General features: G+C 45.3%; 1 protein-coding gene across 4 annotated transcripts in view; it reads right to left on the reverse strand.

Moving 5' to 3' along the window:
• ME3 (malic enzyme 3) overlaps window positions 1-21786 on the reverse strand; it is a 291238-nt gene that overhangs the window by 103359 nt on the left and 166093 nt on the right. For all 4 annotated transcript variants that reach the window (XM_047752811.1, XM_047752810.1, XM_047752812.1 and 1 more), the window contains exons 3-4: window positions 4870-5003; window positions 2093-2242 (exon numbers count right to left, since the gene is read on the reverse strand). In XM_047752811.1, the coding sequence (XP_047608767.1) occupies window positions 2093-2242; window positions 4870-5003 (284 nt within the window). The remainder of the gene's footprint in view (window positions 1-2092; window positions 2243-4869; window positions 5004-21786) is intronic.

Consider the following 21786-nt stretch of genomic DNA (forward strand, 5'->3'; position numbering starts at 1 on the left):
TTCTTTGCAAAAATTTTACAAGGCAGCTGTATAATAAGACTCTGTATTTATCAGCCCTTCCTTCCTCCTGTAATAGTTACCGAAGGAAAGAGACTCTAACACTGATGCCAGGTACCTGGTCCACACTACCACATTTTATCCCCACTGTGATTATCTGAGATGGGTGGTATTATTACCTCCATTTCATAAATGTGGGCAGTAAGGCTGAGAGAGGTTAAGAAACTCACCCAAGGTCAAGGAAACTAAACCTCAGGGCTGACTTCAGGGGCTTAGCTCTTTTTTCCCACTCAGAACACAACGCTACCTTCCCATCTGAGGGTCAGTTACGGACCAAGCACTGATCCAGAAACACAAATGGATCTCATGTGTTTCCTGACCCCTCCAGAAATTTGGGTTCAATTAGGGGAGGCTGATACACAAATAATTAGAAACAGAAAGCGCCAAAAAGAAAACTAGGAATAGAAATATGTGTAATGGACTGTGGGGGAGGCTGAGAAAGAAGTGGGTTCAGCTTGGGATGGATCAGGGAGGGGGCAGCTGACTCTCGGGGTGAGCGGGGGGGAGGGCCTGCAGGATACGCTGAATTCTGATGGGTGGTGAAGGACGAAAGGAGCGAATGCAGGAGTCTGAGGCAGCGGGGACCACACGTGCAAAGGCCCGCAGAGAATGCCAGGCGACCCCGGGCATGGAGACTAGTGTAGCCAAGAACGTGGGATTTCTGAGGACGAGCGGGGCTGTGCCAGGCTTAGTTCTGTCAAAGTGTTGGACCTGTTTCGTTAAGCCTGAGGCGGCTGCTGACAGCCTCCAAGGAGGGAAACGACAGGAGCTTCGCTTCGCTGTGCAGGATGGAGGACCAGCAAGGCCCCTTTTCTGAGTGGGAACTGGGAGGCGAGTAGCATGCTGCATCCTTCAGAAATGTACCGCCAGCTCTAAGGTCTCTGCCAGTACTGGTTTCAGGGATGAGAATGAGAGAACAGGAGTCTCTTTTCCACTGAAAGAGGCAGGCTGAAGGTCAAAACTGCTACGTGGCCTTGGTGCAGTGCCCACCTGCCAGGATGGCAGAAGCATGGCTGCCAGACACCTCCTTCTAGACCAGGTGTGATACGCCGCCCTCTACCAAGGATAATACTGGCGCCTCTCTGGGCTCGGCCTGCCATGCTCATCCCAGCTGCTGCTTCAGAACCAGAAAACTCTTTTTCCAAATTAACACAAGATGTTCTAGAACCATGTTTCCATGTTCCTCACATAGCAGATGATGTGTAAACACAGATTTACAAATTCAATGTCACTACTTACACAGCTGTGCACAGTGTGTTGCAGGTTTACGTATTTTCACACCGACTGAAACAATGTTCCATGACAGCTAATAAACCCAGGCAGCTCTTGAATCATCAGTGCTAGAACTATGTGTTGATAATTACCTTGCTCTGAGGACCTTTTGGAAACCCTCCCATTTTTCCTTTTTAATATAAACAAAAATACACGGATGCTGATCCACCCCAAGCTGAACCCATGCTGAACGCACCATGAAAAGAAAAAAAAAAAAAAGCTGGTGGATTAGAAAACTGCCCCCACATTCCTTGGCTCAGAGAGAAACTGTAATGCCAAATTTTTGCCTCATAAAATGACATTTGGAGAGGAATCTGAGTTAAGCCAAAGGAAGGCACACGGCTTCTTCGAATCAGCAAAAGAATTCAGTCTTTGGTGTCTAACACTCCATTATTCATGGGCCTGAATTGGCAAGAGAGCTGTTGGCACCAGGAAAGTGGGGTTTGGAGCCCGAGCGGGAGGGAGGGGCAGGTAGATAAGGGGAGAGGAATCATCGGAAATACCTCTCAGGCCAACCCTTTGGGGCTTTTATTACCAGGAAGTGGAGAAGCTCCACGATTCCCCTGCTAGACACCCTCTCGGCTCATTTCTCAGTGCGTGAGGTCATTTTCCAGGGCAAGTGCTGAAAATCAAATGTCTCATTGGGACATCAGGAAGAGCCTCCAGGGTGCCAACAAAAGGGCCAGCAGGAAAATTGAGTCCCTTTTATGGGACAGCTGCCCCACCCTCCAAGCACCTGAGCCCCTGGCCCAGGCCCACTCACCGGGGCCTGCGGAAGGTCAGGCCGTAGTGCTGACAGGCCAGCCCCACGGTGGGCGTGTACACGATGGGCATGAATTTCTCCACGTCGGACGTCAGCACTCGGTAGAAGAGCTTCTCGTTCCGGTCTTGGAGGGTCATCAGAATGATGTACCTTGGGAGGGAAGGCAAGAACTCAGCAGAGGGCATCAGTACCACACACGGCAGCACGGAAGGGCCTCGATGCAGAGACCCAGAGCTCCCACTCAGCTACTTGCAATGGCGCTTTCACCTCTGCCTCCTCTAAGCCCAGGTCTCATCAGCCATGAAATGTGGAGAAGACCACCTGCCTTATGGTGCTGATTATTATACGTGGTATGGATCCTGCTCTGAACATTTTTCATTAACTCATGTCACGCGGTGAACATGCCTCCCGGTGACTCACGAAGTAGATGCTATAATCCTGGCTATTTTAGAGACAAGGAGATCAAGGCACAGAGGAATGAAATAATTCATTCCAAGGGGAACCTAAGCAATCTGGCTCCAGAATCTGTGCTCTCGATCACGATGCGAGATGGTTAGTTATGTTATTATGTGGCCGTTACTGACTGACAACAGAATAACAGCATTCTGGGGTTGGGGGAGAGTCAAAGAAAACACAGACCCACCGGTGACATATGAACTAGCCTTTCTTTCTACCACACAGGGCTGGTTCCGGTCACAAACAGAGTTCACAGGTGGTTGAGTACCAAGGGATCTCAGGAAGCCTGTTCCCCCCAAAATTCTCCCTCTACCTAGCTCCTGAAGGCTGAAGTCATCAAGCCAGGAAAAGAGTCTTTCATTCACACCCTAAAACTGCAAAAACATCTGAAAGAAAAAAAAAAAAAAACCTGGGGATTGAAATTCCCAGTGAGGTGTAAGTGACTGTTGATGTCACAAGCTTTCTGGACGACAGTTTGGGAGAGATAATGAAAGCATGCGAAGCCCTGGCATGGAGTGGGGGTGACGGAGACGCTCCGACAGAGGCGTAATCCCTGGGTGTGGCATTAGGGTCCCGGGTGTGAATCCCAGCTCTGCTGTTCACTAGCTATGTGACTTTGAGGAAGTCTTGTGAATTCTTGGGGCCTCAGCTGCTTCTTCCTCACCAAAACTTTAGTTCTGAAGTTCAGAACTAAAAAATGTGCTTTAGACAGGGAGAGAGAACTTATGCTTAGCATAGCCAGGATCTCAGCTCATTACTAGAATAAGGATTCCCTTATCCAGTAGCCGACTATACATATTCTTCTCAATTCTGCATTCAGTGATGTAAAGTTGGTAACCTGAAACTGGCCACCAGGGGAGTATTTACACCATGGGAATTGGCAGAGGCTCTCAATCCCTGCCCCAGAACCAGCTGTTAAACATTTAACAGCATGCCACTGTCCTTACCCACTAGGGAGCCTTCTTAGCATTTCCCCAAGCACTGCTGAAATGAGGGACTCCAGGAACAAATGGGCCAGAGCACTCAGCAGAGCAATCATCAGGAGCAGGCCCCCTAGAGCTCGCACGATCAGGTGCATCCCCTTCCCCTGGGCCTGGCAGGTCTTCCCAAGCATATGAGCGAGGCCCATGTAGCTAGAAGTTGCTGGAGAGGGAAGGATTTTGGACTTGGATTTTTAGGGTTTCATATCTTCAGGACAGTGGATTTCACATTAGACCTCAATTCTTCTTTGTAAACTCAATAAGAGATTGTTCAAAGTTAGTGCATGTCTCATGTTGTTAGCTGGAATCACTGTGCACTTTCTGGTTTGCTCTTCAGGGCAACATGGTTAGATCCAGTCTGAGTGAGATACGTAAGAGGGAATGTCTGGCTTGGGCTGCAGGATGGCCTTGGAGTTAATGTGAGTAATGACCGTAGCGTTTAGTGCACCATTCCAAGCACATCACAAGGACTCATGCTTTTAATCCTCATCATAACCCTAGGAGTTAGACACCATCGATACACTCAACGGACAGAGGAGGAATGACCCAGAGAGGCCAAGGAACTTTTGCTGTTAAGTGGAAGAATGAGGATTTGAACGCAGTCTAGTACTACAGACTAGTCTTGTAGCCACTAAGCTTTGATGCCTCTAACCTATAGTATATCAGAGAAGTGGAAAGCATAGACTCTGGAGCTAATTATCTGTGTTCAAATCCTGGCTGTGCCAATTCATAGCCATGTGACCTGCAAGGTCACTACCTTCTTTAGCGTGACTGATAAAGCTGACCCTGTGACTCCCCATTTGGCTCTTCATGTCTACATCCCTGAAACCAGGGAAGCAAAAGAGTTATTAACTATGTCCCATCAACTTCCAACATGGGACAGCTGCCTTCCTAAGATGCTCTGTCCATCTCCCCTCTTCTCCCCCACATTCTGCTTATTCCAGGAACCTGGGCCATGCACCTCTGCCTTAACACATCTGTTGCTACATGTTTGCTCCACTTCTTCCCACTGAGTGGAATGTCTTCTGTGAACCCCACTGCTAAAGGCTGAAGTCCTATCAGTGCTGCTGGGCTGACTCAGATTCTATCGCTTCCCAGAGGCCCAACCAGATTTCTGGCTGGAATTGAGGCTCCTTTCCCAGTTCTCCCAGGACACACTGACTGTGCCTTGATTGTAACAAGCCCCATCCCACCACCCTGTGGAAGGCTGGGCTGGGTATGGGGTCTCTTGAGACCCTCAGCCTTTCCTAACTGGATGGTATCCAGAAAACCCTCTGGACAACGGGGAGCAGAGAGCTCAGCCCAGGGCTGGGGGAGAGAGGGGAGATTCTAGATACGAACTTGTCCAGGTCACTCTGCTGCCGCTCGTAGTATCTCATGATCCGGAGGAGCTGGACGTCCTGGCTCAAGAAGCAGGGGGGGATTAGGCCATGGATTCCAAGCTGCAGCCTTTCTTCAAGTGTAAAGGCCATACCCTGGGGAAAGCAAGAAAGAAGCAGGCGCACATAAACAGATATGCAGTAAACCGAAGAACAGAAGAGGTTTCATCCACAGATGGGCCAAAGTCACTGGGACTCAACAGCAAGAGCCCTGGACTCAAACTCCACCTCCACCATTTAAGCAGCTGGGCCGCCTGTGCCAATTACACCTCGACTCTCCTGAGCTCCAGCTTCCTCTTAGAAAAACGTGGAAAATGTCTACCTTATCAGCTGTTTTGTTTGTTTTTTGGGGGGGTGTATTTTTGTCTTTAAAAACGTATTTTATTTTTAGAACAATTTTAGAGTTCTAAAAAAATTGAGAAGATAGTACAGAGAGCTCTCATAAACCTCCTCACCCAGTGTCTCCTATTATTAATATCTTCCATCAGTATGGTATACTTGTTAGCATCAATCCATAATGATACATTATTATGGTATACTTGTTAGCATCAATCCATAATGATACATTATTATTAAGTGACGTCCATGGCTTATTCAGATTTCCTTAGTTTTCAACTAATGTCTTTTTGCTGTTGTTCCAGGATTCCATCCAGAATCCCACATTAAATGCAGTCAACATGTCTCTTTTGGCTCCTCTTGGCTGTAAGGGTTTCTCAGACTTTCCTTGGTTTTGATGACCTTGAGAGTTTGGAGGCCTCATCATCTTGCTCCACGTACTGCCCCTCGACTGGAATTTGATGTTTCTCTCGTGACTACAGTGGGGTAATGGGTTTTTTCAGAGGAAGAGCCTGGAGGTAAAGGGCTGTTTTCATCACATCGGATCAAGGCTGACACTAGCAATGCGACTTACCACTGTGGATGCTGACCTTGACCACCTGGCTGGAGGCGTGTTGGTCAGGTTTCTCTCCCGTAAAGCTACTCCTTTTTTGGAATGTTTTGTGAGAGATTTGTCTCTTCTCCTCCAGTTATAAGTTGATTTAATCAGTTATTTATATTAGAATGAACTCATGGGTATTTTTTTTTTTTTACTCTAGTTATAATCCAATACTGTCTTATTTATTTTTTTGCTCAAATTGTTCCAGCTTTGGCCACTGGGTATTCTTTCCTTTGGTTCTGTGTCCCTTTGATATCTTCCCATAATTTGCTTGTTTTTAATCCATTTCTTTTCCCCCTTCCTTCCTCCCTCCCTCCCTTCCTCCCTTTTTCTCTCTTTCTTTCCTTTTTCTCTTTCTTTCGTTCTTCCTTCCTTCCCTTCTCTCTCCCTCTCTCTCTCTCTTTCCTTTTTTAGTACTTCTTACTTTTTGGCACTACAGGATGCCTCAGGCTCATCTTGAATATTGCCTGCCCAAGTCCTAAAATAAGCCATTTCTTCAATGAGTCTGGATTCCTTTGTTGGAGCTTGGTCTTAGAACTCAAGATCTGGGCTTTACTGATTTCTTGTGCTCCTTACTACTAGAGTTTCATTGTTTTTAGTCCCTCTCAGTTGACAGAGCAAGGAAATGAATCTATATTAAGCTAAATATCAGTTCATAGAGACATATTAGTGTCTCTAACGCAAAACCATTACAACATGGATCATTCTAGCCTCATCACCTTGCTGGTCTGTGAATTCCCACTCCAGCAGTGAGAGATGTAGCTTCCCCTATATGCCATCCATATGCTTCATTACTTACTTCTAGCATATATTAGAGCAGTATCAAAACTGGGAACAGCAGGGAACAATCTGATGAACCAGAGTGTAGTGCTTAAGTGCAGCTGCTTTTGCCTTTCGTCTTAGAAACTCCACTCATTTCCAAAGTCACTTAGATCAGTGCCTTTCCTTCCACCCACTGTGCTGAGGTTGTGTCACACATTTGGTTTTCTTTCTTTCTTTCTTTTTGTCTTTTTGCCATTTTCTTGGGCTCTACCCACGGCATATGGAGGTTCCCAGGCTAGGGGTCTCATCAGAGCTGTAGGCACCAGCCTACGCCACAGCCACAGAAATGCCAGATCCGAGCCATGTCTGTGACCTACAACACAGCTCATGGCAACACCGGATCCTTAACCCACTGAGTGAGGCCAGGGATCGAACCCACAACCTCACAAAACTCCTGTTTTTTTTTTTTTCTTTAAATTTTTTTAGGGCCACATCTGTGGCATATGGAAGTTCCCAGGCTAGGGGTTGATATGGAGCTGTAGGTGCTGGCCTACACCACAACTATAGCAATGTTGGATCCTTAACCCATGAGCAAGGCCAAGGACTGAATCAGCATCCTCATGGACATTATGTTGGGTTCTTAACCTGCTGAGCCACAATGGGAACTCCGTGTCGCACATTTATAATAGAGTCGGCATTCCTTCCTGGGATTCTCCAACCTATTAAATAATTTTTTACCAATCTGGATACTTTAAGGTCCATTGTTTGTACTATATAGTTCTATGAGTTTTAACAAAAGTGTAACATCTTGTCTCGTCGTTATAGTACTGTACTATATCACAACACTACACAGTTTCAATGTTCTACCTATTCAGCCCCCCTTCCACTCCCTAAACCTACAGCAAGTAGTGTAGGTTTACCTATATGCTTTACCTATTCAGCCCCCCTTCCACTCCCTAAACCTACAGCAAGTAGTGATTTTTTAAAACTATCTCTATAGTTTTGTCTCTTCCAAAACATCATACTGCTGGAATCATGCAGCATGTAGCCTTTTCAGACTGGCTTCTTTCACTTAACCATAAGCTTTTATGGCTCATCCATGTATGTTTGTAGCTCTATTAACTCATTTCCTTTCATCACTAAAGAGCGTTCCATTGTCTGGTTGTACTTTAGTTTGTTTCTCCATTTATCTGCTGAAGGATACCTTGGTTGTGTCCAGTTTTTGGTGAATATAAATAAAGTTGCTACAAATACTCTTGCATGGGTGTCTGTGTGGACATAAGTTTTCACATCGGTTGAGTAAATACACAGGACTGCTAGTGTTGGCTCCTATGGTAAGAGTATATTTAGTTTTTTAAGTTTTCTAAAGTGGCTGTACATTCTGCATTCCCGCCGGTAGCAAAGGAGTTTTTGTTATTCCACATCCTCTCTAGCAATTGGTATTGTCAATTTTTAAAATTTTTAGTCACTGTATATGTAGTGGTATGTTATTATTGCTATTATTGCTTTAATTTGCAACTTCCCATTGACGAATAAGGCTGAGGATTTTTTCCATATGCTTATTTTTCTCCTGTATATCTTCTTGGTGAGGTACTGTTCAGAAACTTTGCCTATTTTTAATTTTTTCCTAACTGTTGAGTTTTAATAGTCTTTTGAGCTACAGTTTTACTGCAATCCCTATCAAAATTGAAATGGCCTCTTCCGCAGAGATAGGAAAGCCAATCCTCAGACTCATATGGAATAGCAAGGGACCCTGAACAACCAAAACCATTCTTCAAAAAGAAGATTTCAAAACTTAATATAAAACTTAGTAATCAAAACAGTGTGGAAAATTTTTTTTAAAGAAAAAAATAGTGTGGTACTGAGATAAGTACCTATAGATCAACAGAACAGAATCAAGATTTCAGAAATAAACCTATACATTCATGGCCTACTGATTTTTGTCAAGGATGCCCAAAGGATGCCAATTCCATTCAATGGGGAAAGAATACTTTAAGAAATGGTGCCAGGACAACTGGACTTCTACATGCAAAAGAATAAAGCTGGATTTCTACTTCACACCAACTACAAAAGTTAACTCAAGATGGATCAACAGCTTAAATATAAGAGCTAAAATCATAAAACTCTTAGGAGAAAACATAGGAGTAAATCTTAAAGACCTTGAGTTTGACTATAGATTCTTAGATATGACACCTGCAACAACAAAAAAAATTAGACAAATCAACTTCATCTAAAAACTCTTGTGCACAAAGGGATATGATCAAGAAAGTAAAAAACCTACAAAATGAGAGAAAATATTTGGAAATCATACATCTGATTTCAGTTTAATATCTAGACTCTATAAGTAACTGCTACAACACAATAAAAAGAAAAACAACTCAAGTAAAAAGTGGGCAAATAACCTGACGAGACGTTTCTCCAAAGAAGCTGTACAAATGGCCAATAACACATGAAAAATACTCAGCATCATTAGTCATTAGGTGAAGTCAAATGAAAATTATAACCCACTAGGATACGCATAATCTTAAAGAAAAAAAAAAAAACCACAGTAAGTAACAAATGTTGGTGAGTATGTGGAGAAACTGAAACCCCTGCACACTGCTGTAGGAATATAAAGTGTCACAGCCTCTATGAAAAATGGTGTAGCACTTCCTCAAAAAGTAAAACACAGAGTTATCATATGACCCTAGCAATTCCACTCCTAGCTATATACCCAAAGGAACTGAAAGCAAGGACTTGAGCAGATACTTGGACATTAGTGTTCACTGCAGTACTACTCACAATAGTCAAAAGATGGAATCAACCTAGGCATCCAACACATGAACAGATAGATACAAATACATGTGTAAGATAAAAATTTATTCAAACATAAAAAGGAATGAAATTCTGATACATGATACTTCATGGATGAAGCTTGAAAACATGACGCTAAATAAAATAAGGCAGATACAAAAGGACAGATATTGTATGATTCCACTTACATAAAATATTTAGAATAGGCGAGTTCGTAGAGACATAAAGTAGATTAGAGTTATGGAGGGCTGGGTGGTGGGGAAGTGGTGGGTGAGTTATTATGAAATGGTTGCATAGTTTCTATTCAGGGCAACAAAAAAGCTTTGGAACTGGACAGTAGTGATGGTTGCACATTATGAATGTACCTAATGCTACTTAACTATCACTTAAAAATGGCTTAACCAAACTCTGTTTTGTGCATGTGTGTGCATAGACACACATATATATAACAAAGTTTGGTTAAACCACAACTTAAAGATTAATAATTATTGGCTCTAAAATCATGGAATTGTACATTTTAAGTGGGTGAATTGTGTGGTATGTGATTTATAACTCAAAAAAAAAGCAGTTTTAAAAGAATTCTTTGCATATTTTGGATAAAAGTCCAACATCAGATATGTTCTGTAAATATTTCTTTGTGTATGTGGCTTGTTTTCATTCTCTGACCAGTGTCTTTCACAGGACAGCAATCTCTGGTCTGGGCGCTGGCAGGGAGGGATGGAGAAGTAGGACATCATGGGATCAGCTCCCTGGCCTGGTTAAGCCTTCTGGAGACAGTGTCTGCTGGCAGAAGCTGCAGAAACTGTTCTCCAAAAGGGAAATGGGGGTGGGGGTGGGTGGAGGGGGGCACACGAGGACCACAGCAGCCCTACCTTTATCCCCAAACAATAAGGGACAACACTACACAGTGCGAAAAAGAGACACCTTTTGTGTAGAACTCTGGGCGGCCCCGGCACAGACGAGAAGCGCTTGGTGGCAGCTTCCCCAGCATCCCCGGCCTTCCCTCGGGGGACCCTGGCAGCAGCCACAGTGGTGACCCCCTGAGTGGCTCCATGGGAAGTTTCCGTCAACAAGGAAGGGACCAGAATCCCTATGGGGGGACTGCATAGGGGGGCTGAGAACAATCTTTAGTCAACTAATGAATGAATGAATACTGTTAATAACAGGACAGCCCGCCCCACCCCCCTCCACCCCCACAATCAAGGCTGATGATAGCTGAGAAAACTCTGGGTAAGTCTTCTATTCATTAATAAGCCCGTAATGCAAAGTTCCTCCTAGAAGTGAAGAAGGCTGTGTGGGCAATAAGGGAGACCTAAATGACGCTGGCGGCTGTTAGCTCCCCAGACTCCCTTGGGGAGGGGAAGCTTGAAGAGTAGGGAACATCGGCTCCCCTTATTCCTCCACTGGCTGAGAAGTACCTTGTCTACAATTATTACAACTGCTTTGACAGGGAGTTTCATAACGACAGGGCAATTCAAGTCTCTCTTTCTCTATTATATATATATATTTTAGGGCTGCACTCATGGCATATGATAGCTCCTGGAGCTAGGGGTCAAATTGAGGCTGCAGCTGTTGGCCGCAGGCACAACCACAGCAACCTGGGATCTGAGCTGCGTCTGTGACCTACACCACAGCTTGCAGCAATGCCAGATCCTTAACCACTGAGCGAGGCCAGGGACTGAATCCACATCCTCATGGATATGGTCGGGTTCTTAACCCTCTGAGCCACAATAGGAACTCCTCCAGCCTATATGCTGATCATCCCCACTTAGCTGTTGCTACCATGGGCTCCAAGAAAAGGACTAATAAACACCCAGTCTTACTCCATCTTCACAATCACCTTGTGAGGAGTTTTTCAACCTCTACTTTATAGATAAGAGGGCCGAGCACGGCAGGTTTAATGCTCCTGAAGTTGCACAGCTATTTGACTATCTTTTATGGCTTCTTAAAATAGGATGCATCGATAATCACGAGTCCATTTGATCTGATAATATTTTTCCTGATGATTGCTTTGACTAGAGGTAAGTGACAGAACTAAGATTTGATCACAGGCTGCATTCTCGCCACTGCAGTATACATCCTGCCAGGACCTTGGTGAGAGAGAGACCTTAAAAAAAATGTGAGTTGGGATGGAAGGGGGGTGAGCAAAGAGTGGGAAAAAAGAGAAATAGCGGGGCAAAAAGTGAATAAGAGGCTCTTTGGCTATTCCCAATTTCCTCTTTGCTTCTGTTTTGTAACTTGGGAATCTCTAAAGATAATAATTCTGGGCTCTGATTATGTTTTTATAAAGTAATAATGACTCAACTTATGAAAATCCCAAAGAATTGTTCAACCTCTCAGAAGAACAGCTGGAACTGTAAGAAAGATCTGTCCTGAGATAGGCTTTGACTCTGAAAGTATGACTCACAGAGACCTTGCAAAATACTCTCCACGCATAAAATTCCCCAAGTTTTCTTCACCAAAGCCCGAAGTTACCTGCTCGTAAATCTCGTGTACTGGTCACCAGCTTTGCAAGTGTGGTGTGACACTGAGGTCCCTGAGCCTTTTGCAGGAAACATCTCACTCTGGGGACAGGGCACTCTGGGGACAGGGTTTCACTAAACACCACTGGGCAGGTGACTGTTCACCATCTGGGTAAAGACAGGGATTGTCTCTCCTTGGCCCCAGGATCCCAGGCAGGCCCAGGCATTTAATGATGACATCATTTTCATTAATGACCACTGTGACTTTTAATAACAGTCTGCTTCTCCCCCCAAGGCTGAGTGTTTCTCTTGGCTGACTGCCACCAACCTCTTTTGTATTTCAGGAAAAAGTGTGACTGTTTAGCAACTGGCAATCTCGGGGATTAAAAAAATACTTCTAGAAGGTTCTTTTCATCCTGAGGGTAATGTTAAGGCAACTTCATATTTACAAGCTTGCAGAGCAGAAAATGCAGGCACTTTAGCTGTATCGTGGCTTCCGAAACAGGAAAGGCACAAGATGATTCACTCAGGAATAGGAGAAAGGAACAGAATTTACATTTTCCTACAAAAGAAATAAACTTTGCTAAGAAGCACTCACTTGCAGGACTCACTTTGCAGATCCGGTACTCACTTTGGTTTGTGTCTCAAAAAGCCTAGCTGAGGGGGATCATATCATCCGGTTTTAACAAAGGCCTCAAAATAGGACCAGCGGCTTTGGAGACATGGCTGATCCTTAGAGCTGAGAGCAACCTTGTGAGTTCAGCCAGGATACACCAGTAGGTACCTATCCATTGTGACTCTTGCGAAATACTTCAACTGCTCCAGAGCCACTGCTCTGACTACTCCCCTCCCAACCCGCTCTGCCTTCTCCAAGGGAACTTCTGGAACTTCTCCAAGATCCAACAATCGATGGGTTAATGTTTGGCAAAGCAGGTGGCTTCGAGATCCTGCTGAAGCACTAAAGTCCTGGGGCTGTTTGGATTGGTCGGTGCCCACACTGTACCAGTGTTAATCTTTTAACCCCATCACTCCTGACTTTATCTATTTTATCATCTTTCCTGAATGAGTATTTCTGGCTGAGCCACTGAATTCCACCTGTCGGCTCTACCCAGGACAAAGCCTACTGGCATCAGAGAGGAGATATTCGAATAGATCCTACCATCAAGTGGGAGGGCTCCATCAGATTGCACCCCTGTCCTAGCCTCCTGTTCTCCAGAGACCCAGGCTTCCCAGTGCCCAGTTCCTCAAGACACTGATTTACCAAGAGGGGAGGTCTCCCAGGCCCTCCTGGTGATCTGCCTATTGCCTCTGGAGCCAGAGCTCTGCAGCACACATGGCAATCTTTTCTCATTCATTCCATAAGCATGTTGCTACTTTGTGCCAGGTGTACCTCGTCAGGCACTGGGGCATCCTTGAAGGAATAAGTGCTGGTCACTAGGCTCCTGGGTCCACTGGCAAAGACATGTGGACTACATGCAGCGGGGAAGGATCTGGGCAGGCCTCTTCTCTGCCCTGTGGAATGGAGTGCTGCCCATTTCACGTGTCGTCGTGGGGTTAAGTGAAATAACGCGCATGAAATGCTCAGCACAGGTCCTGGCACAGGAGGGGCTCAGGGAATGTCAGCTCTTCTTCTTGCCATTACTGCTTCTTCCTGGGTCAGGGTGACACAAAAGAGCTCATTAGCTGGAGATGAGCCCTGAAGGGTGGTCAGGGAATCCTTCTAGCAGAGGGGGGGCTAGAGAACAGAGGCCGAAGTGACGTCCCCACACCCAGCCTAAGTGCTTATCCTATGGCTCAGGCAAGGCTCCTGTCTCTGCAGCTCCCTGCAGACTCCCCTCCCCCTCCCCCAACTGGCACACACCCTCTGGGTGCTATGCTTTGACTCAGTTAGGACCTCTCTCCACTGTTCTCTGACCTCACCCCTCCTCCATCTTCCCATCCGTAGTCAAGGCTGCCTCCTCCAGGAGGCCTTCCCTGATACCCCATCTCACACAGCGTTCCCCCTTCTCTCAGAGTCAGTGTCATACAGTGTAGCACACGAAAGGTGTTTCCTGTTTGATTTCTTGAGCACTGACTACTCTGTAATACACTCGGGGTGGTAGGAAGCAGATACCTCAAAGCAGCTACCCAGGTTGTAGCACAAACATATCATCACCAATAACAAGAGCACCCATTGGCTCTCACTGAGCACCCACTGGCTTGGGTCAGAGACTGAGACAAGCCCTTCATACCTGTCATCTCATTTAGTCCTCAGAGCGACTCTGGGTTAATCATTCTGTGATTATTAGCCCCATTTTGTGGACTAGGAAACTGAAGCCAAAGGGATAAGTAACTTGCCCAAGGTCACACAGCTGGTCGACAGAGGAACCAGCAGCAGAAGGCAGATCCATACCCTTCCCAAGTCCACACTCTTTCCTTTGTGCTGATGGTTGACAGATTAAACGGGTTGTTGACTGAGTTGCCTTTGATTTGATTAGAGATGGAATTATTCTGCTTCTTCAAATACAGTCAGTTACCCTAAAGATTCCGCCACGGCTAAGTACTCCCCGCCTATCAGCCAACAGGTGTGCTTGTTCCTCTGCGGTTATGTCCTTGGCCCATGACGTACATGTAGCCAGGTCTCCTTGGACCGGCAGCGTTGATGGAAGGAAGGATCAGCAGACTCCCGCGTGACAGTAAAGGTTTTCTGTTCCACCATCATTACGTCATGCGCTGAGCTGACTGCTCCTCGTGCTACAGCCAGCTCCCCCCATCAATCAACTGCAGTAGTGGCTGGGACAGAGCTGGGGGCAATTAGCTCCAAGACGGGGCAATTAAAGCTGATTAGCTGTTAGGGACCCCGAAGGCATTTCCTCCTCCTTTTACATAGTATTTCATGACTCTGGGATTTTTACGAGTTACGAGTTACATTGACGTGGACTCCAGTTGGAGACAGGAAGTGGGATTCCTGAGGCTGCTGTTCTCCCCAGGTTTACGAGGAGCTCTGAGCACACTCCTGGGATGGACATGTGGGGGTCTTAGAAACACAAGCATTGGGAAGTCTTAGCAAACACAGACCTGAGAATGGCCTTCCTCCCAGACGTACTTCCGTGATCAGATGCACAATTACAGATCCAGAAACACATCATAAATTCCCAAAAGGGGGGTGGAAGATACATTGTCTTGAACTGCCCAGAACCAACCCTTCACCAGTGTGGGGCTCAAAGAGGCACTTGGGTGCCTCAGGCTGTCTGTGGCCTTTCCATCTACAACGTGCACAGTTCTGGTTCTGGAGGGATGTGCAGTTGGTTTTCCCTCCATGGGGTAACAGCCAGGACTGCGGAGGTGCTACACTCACACAGCCGGCGTGAGGGGCGGGATCAGAACATGAGAACTCTACGTCCAGCCCCTCCTTGGCTGGCTGTGGGATTCTGGGGGAGGTGACTTCATCTCTCCGAGTCTGCTGTATTCACTGGGTGGTTGCATCAACTAAATAAGAACATTGAGACACGGGATCATTGAGACACGGGATCCCTTTGTAAATTCAAAGATGTAGCAGAAAGGTTAAAAAAAAAAAAAAAAGCCATGACCAAGCAATTTAACAATTGCACGTTCTGGTATTTATTTCCTTTCTTGTCTCTTTTCCCTTCAAACCAATAAATTCCTGGAGGGCGGGGACAATGTCTGAGTGAATTGTGTGTCTCCTTTGCCAAGTACATCTTGCATATTTTCACCGTTTTATTATTTCTGAAATGATCTCAAGTAGTTTACGTCATCTGATCCCAGGCAGGGCAGGTGTTATTGTCCCCATTTATAGAAGAGGAAATTGAAGCTCAGGTGGGTCAATGCCATGCTTGAAGGCACACGGCTAGGGCATTCAAAAGCAGGTGAGGAGTTCTCGTTGTGGCGAAGTGGTTAACGAATCCAACCACGAACCATGAGGTTGTAGGTTTGGTCCCCGGCCTTGCTCAGTGGGTTGAGGATCCGGCGGTGCCATGAGCTGTGGTGTAGGTTGCAGATGCGGCTTGGATCCCACGTTGCTGTGGCTCTGGTGTAGGTCAGCAGTTGTAGCTCTGATTAGACCCCTCACCTCGGAACCTCTATATGCCACAGGAGCGGCCCTAGAAAAAGGCAAAAAGACAACAACAAAAAAAAAAAAAAGAAAAAGAAAAAAAAAAGCAGGTGAGAATAACGGCTCTTTCAATTGTTTTGCCGCCAGAAGACCAGTTTACATGAACTTGTTAGGCAAGGATCAACATGGAAGAGAAATGGAGGTGTCTGCCCCTGAAATCTTTGGTGACTGCAGGATTTTGTCCCAACTAAACAGGAGAACAGAGGTGGGGAGCTGGAAGGCTTATGAATCATTCTGTTGGCAAAATTCCCTGTGGCGGTTTGAAGGCTTCGTGACCCTCTCTTCCCAAGGGGCTATTATTTAAAATTTAAATAATATTGTTCTTGGCATCCTGATGGCTCTCTAACTCAGCTGAACCTCAACAGGGTGATGGCAGAGGAAGGTGCTGGGCAGGGGAGCTGCTGCGGACAAGGGAGTACCGCTTCCTTCCTCCAATTACACGACAGCTCTTTGACAGGCCCAGCCTGGAGGACTGGGTCAGAAAGTGAACTGCAACCAGGAGGAATAAAACAAACAGACACTGAAGAAGCATTGTACCATTGTACACCCACGCCTGGTGCGTGCTGACCAGTGGGTGGGGGTGCCTGAGCTGGATGCGAGACCGACCAAGGACAAGTTCATCTTGCAGGGCAACTGCCCAGCAGTTAACCTGCTCCAGCCCTGATGTTAGCCAAATCCTCCCCATCCTGGGCCTTGACCTCAGCTCTGCCCCTCAGTCAGGGGAACCAGGAAGGAGGTCATTCTGCTCTGGGGACAGATGACTGACATGTATATAAGAGATCAGGGCAACCAGTCTCCTTCTCTGTTGTGACATCAGGAGGCAGGAGTTCTAGGTCCACAGTCATTTTGGACTGACTTTCTAACAACAGTTTACATTCCATGACCTCTTTAGGTTTCACAAGGCAGGTGTATTTCCTTTGCGATATCAGACAATCTCAGAAACCAAAAAGAAAATCATGATGACAGTGGTTCTCAAACTTTGCTACCCATTAGAAGCACATGGGGGTGGTCAAACACCCTGATTAAACCCCACACCCATTAAGTCAGAATGCTGGGGGTGGGAATCTGCATGAGGAGTGTTTAAAGGTCCACAGGTGACGCCAAGGTGCAGCAAAGTTTGGGAACCATTGTCCTGTGAGAGAGGCTATGGAAGTGCTATGCTCATTTTATAGAGTTAACATGAAAGCTAAGAGAGGTTAATAACTGGCCTAAAACCAAGACCCTAGCAAGGAGCAGAGATGGAACTTGAACCCTGAATTCCATTCCAAATTGTTGGTTCATTAATTCATGGACATAATCATTCATTTAACAGGTATGTTTTGAGGACCAGCCACATAGCAGGCACCAGACATTGAACGAGAGACCAAATACACATGGCCCCTACCTCCACCGAGTGTCAGTCTAGTCATCTTTTCATTCAAACCAGCATCCTTTACACTCGTCTATGTTTTTTAATTAATTTGGAAGTAGGCAGGCTAATTCAGTGCCTGCTAGGCTGTGGTGCTCAGCAAAACAGTGCCAGTGGTCTTTTTGCTGGAGTTCAGGTGTGTGGTGCAGGTTACTCGGGACTGGCCACGGAGGAAGGAGATCAGGCTTTGAAGTGACTGGCCCGGATTCAAACTGTGACTCTTCTTTCACCAGCTGTGTGATCCTGGACAACAGTCTTTTTTTTTTTTTTTTTTTTTTTTCTTTCTGCTGTACCTGTAGCATATGGAAGTTCCTGGGCCAGGGATCGAATTGGAGATGCAACTGTAGCCTATGCCACAGCCACAGCAACACCAGATTTGAGCCACATCTGCAACCTGCGCTGCAGCTTGTGGCAATGCCAGATTCATAACCCACCGGGTCATGCCAGGGATTAAACCTGCAGCCTCACAGAGGCAGCATTGGGTCCTTAACCTACTGAGCCACAACGGGAACTCCCCAGACAGCATTCTTAAGTATCTGATTCTCGCTTTGCTCATCTGCGTAATGAAGACAATAATACCCATTTAAAAAGACTGCAGTGAGAACTAATGGAAACCTCCTGTGTGGTGTATCCAGCAAGCCGCCAGCACAACTGAGGCCTCAATAAACTCAGCTCCAACTGGGTTCTCATCAGATGCTGAAGGTGGAGGGAACACAGGATTTATGAACCTTGTGCCTCTGAGAGGCCCAGCAGCCAAGCGCATCCTTAAAATATCTCAGCCTGTTTAGTCTTCCTCTCTAACCTACTCCTCTTCCTTGGAACTTGCAGTTGCAACACCGTTTACTTGGAATTTAAATAAATAAATTTTCGTTGGTGATAGGGATGTAATGAAAATCTAACATTAATGAGGGGAGTTCTCCTGTAGTTCAATGGGTTAAGGATCCTGCATTGTCACTGCAGTGGCTTGGGTTGCTGCTGTGGTGCGGGTTTGATCCCTGGCCTGGGAACTTCCATATGCTTCAGGCACAGCCAATAATAATAATAATAACAGAAAATCAAAGGGAATTGGACTGAAAGTTAAAAGCTGAATAACTGGGCATATTTTTAAAAGTGTAGTTCCATTTTAAAATTAGATTTATACTAAAAGAACAGGAAAGAAAAATGTAGAACCTCGGACCACGTGAGTTCTTTTTTCCTAACCAGTGCTTAGTTTACATAATCCACATTAAATTGTTTCTTTATTCCCTCCTGAGATAGAATCTAAGCCACTTAATGAATTTGAGAGTTTCTTAAAAATGTTCTCATTTCATAAACATAATTAGCCCTGGCACCTATGTGTTTAGGGATACAGGCAGTTAATCAAATTGCTCTTTTCCATTGGTGATTTCTGAAAAGGTCACTGGAATTCCTGCAAGTGAGGCTTGGCTGTTCTCAAGTGACACTGTCTCCTCTGAAGGAAGTGACGTTGACATTCAAAGAGAACTGCAGGGTGACCTCTCCTCCAAATGTCTCAAAATAAACAGCCTTAAGTCCAAGGCTATATTTAGTGTCATTTAGCGACCAGGCTCTTCTAAAACCTATATCCTGTGATAAGTAACGTCAATGTTTGAAGTCCCCTTTAAAGGAGCAATGAGCCGCTTATTCTAAATTAATGCTGATGGACTAAATACACCACTGAATGACTGTCTGGGTCACTGTCGAATAGTCTGGAAATTTAATTTGCTTTTACAGATGAATATTCAGTTTGGGGGTTAGTCTATAGTTTATAACTTCTATTAACTTAATAAAGATTTTAATAGTATTATATAATGCCTACTAAAGGAGAGGCTGTGGTCAATACTGAGTGAACCAAAGCATTATTTGATTCTATCCTTTACAACATCCATATGAAGTAACATATCTGCCCAAGATTATGCTGTTAATAAGTTATGGAGCTGGACTAGGAACCCAGGTCTGTGTGCCAGTAAAGCCCACACTGGTAGTCACTATTTTGCCCACACTGCTTTGCATCTTTTGCAGAGATTTCAAACATTTGGCAATAATCTTTGTCAGCCACAATAAAGACAGGTTGATCAGTACACTGAAGTGAGAGGTTCCTGGCAGGTGCATATCCTACTAGACCCTAGCCTACTAGCTTTAATACCTTTTCTGAAAGGAAAAGGGCAAAGCATTCAGCAACATTTGGTGTTCTCTCCCCAAAGGTGGGGGAATGACAAGGGCTTGGACTAGAAGGGAAAAATTCTCCCCCAGGCGGTGGGGGGGATAAAATACAGTTGTGCTTGTCAAACTCAATCAAACACCTGCTGCGAAAAATCAATTGAATAGGGAGCTGCTAATATTTTTTAAATGATATAGAATTGAGGAGAAAACATCAGGTTGCATCACATTTAGCACCGACATGTACTATTTTGCTAAAGTTTGCTTAACTGAGTATATGCGTGTGTTCTTGTACATGCTTGTATATTGTGTATCTGGGTACTGGCTTGTGATGTAAGGTGTATTTTTAATTGCAGGTTGTGGTTTAAAGCTTTGAAAAACACAGTAGCATAGGACAATAATTAGAGGTAATGGGATCAGACCATCCAAGTTTGAATCCCACTACTGCCCCTTACTAGATGCACGCGTGGGTACATACCCTACCTTGTCAAGTTTCAGAACCCTCCACTGTAAAATGGGGCTGATAACAGCACCCACTTTATAATGGGTGTTGCAGGCAGTGGGGTGTCTGATGCTTAGTGAGGACTCACCAAGGAAACGTCAGCTATTATTCCTTTAAAGAAAGCAGTATGAGTGATAATTTGATGGCAAAAGCAATGCTTGCATTACGTCCCCAGAATCATCTGAATTCCAGACCCAGACATCCATCTGCTTCCTGGGCATCCCCACCTACATGTCTCACAGGCCTGTCAAACACCACATGCTGCAAAGCAAAGCCAGCTTCCTCGCCAAGTGCTCCTCCTGCACCCGCTACGCAACAACGGTCCCAGGTGGAGCTCAGTAGAAATTTAAGAGCTATCCTAGATTCCTCACAACTCAGCCCAAATATGCAGTCATTAAAAAGTCCACATCCATGCAGAAGGCTGAAGCCAAGTTCTTTCCACGGAGTCTGAATCAAAAGGATTTCTCTGTTATTTTTCATAGTAAAAACAAAAGAAAAAAACAAAGAACAGACGCTTCAAGTTAAGTGTCTGGGCATTCTAGGGAGTTTTTAAACATCGGTAAGAAATTAAGATCATAAAACACGGGTGAGAAATCAAGACCAGAGACTGGCTTTTTCTTTCTTGGCTTTTTAGAGCCACACCCACAGCATATGGAGGTTCCCAGGCTAGGGGTCGAATCAGAGCTGTAGCCGCCGGCCCATACCACAGCCACAGCAACGCAGGATCCGAGCCACATATGCGACAAACACCAGAGCTCACAGCAATGCCAGATCCTTAACCCACTGAGCAAGGCCAGGGATCGAAACAGCATCCTCAGGGATACTAGTCCCATTTGTTTCTGCTGCGCCACAATGGGAACTCCTAAGACTGGCTTTAATAGGGAACAAATCTCTGAGGCATTTTTATGGCTGAATGTTCATGCAAACCAGATAAACCAGGGCTTGCAGATAAGGACCTTAGGAGGCCTTTCTCACCGCTATCTCTCTTGAGTTGTCCACCATCTGGCCCACCCTTCTTAGCCAACCTAACCATCATTCATTCATTCATTCATTTACTCACCCAACTAGCAGGTACTGTGTGATAGGCACAGTCCTAGGTGCAGGTCAGAGATGGCAAAGCCCATATCACCTTCCAGTAGGGAAAATTAAGACAGACGATACAAGACAAAGTGACTCATCATTCATTTGAAAAAACAAGGCGATGCCATTCATTTGACAAAAATGTGTTAAGTACCTCCTTTGTGCAAGGTGAATGAGGATGCAGCTGTGCAAAAGAGAGGCTCCCATCCCCACAGGGAAGACACACATTAAATAAATAATGACCATGTAATTATTTCATGATAAGAAAGACTACAGAGCAGAGGCGGAGGATGCTATGAAGGCATGGAAGGAACGGGAAGCCCTGGTGTCATTTCCTTTGGAGGAAGGTGACTAGGAGAGCCTGTCCTAAGGAAGCAACCTTGGAGATGCGATATGAAAGATAAATAGTTAATTAGGCCAAGGGCCACGGTCGAGTTGACCAGAGAAACATCCTCAGTGGAGCAGAAATAGTGTGTTCAAGGCTCAGAAAGGAGAGGCAGGACCAAGATGGTGCAGTGTGTGGACACCTTGACTAAGGACATAGGTTTTCAGCCTCAGGGCAACAGGAAACAACAGAAAGATGATAAACCAAAGAGACATTCTTCGATTTGTGGGGTTTTTTTTTCCCAAAAGATCACTTTGGCTACAGTGAGGAGAATAACTGGGGTGG

The sequence above is a fragment of the Phacochoerus africanus genome, chromosome 11 (genome assembly GCF_016906955.1).
Source record: "Phacochoerus africanus isolate WHEZ1 chromosome 11, ROS_Pafr_v1, whole genome shotgun sequence".
Taxonomy (NCBI): domain Eukaryota; kingdom Metazoa; phylum Chordata; class Mammalia; order Artiodactyla; family Suidae; genus Phacochoerus; species Phacochoerus africanus.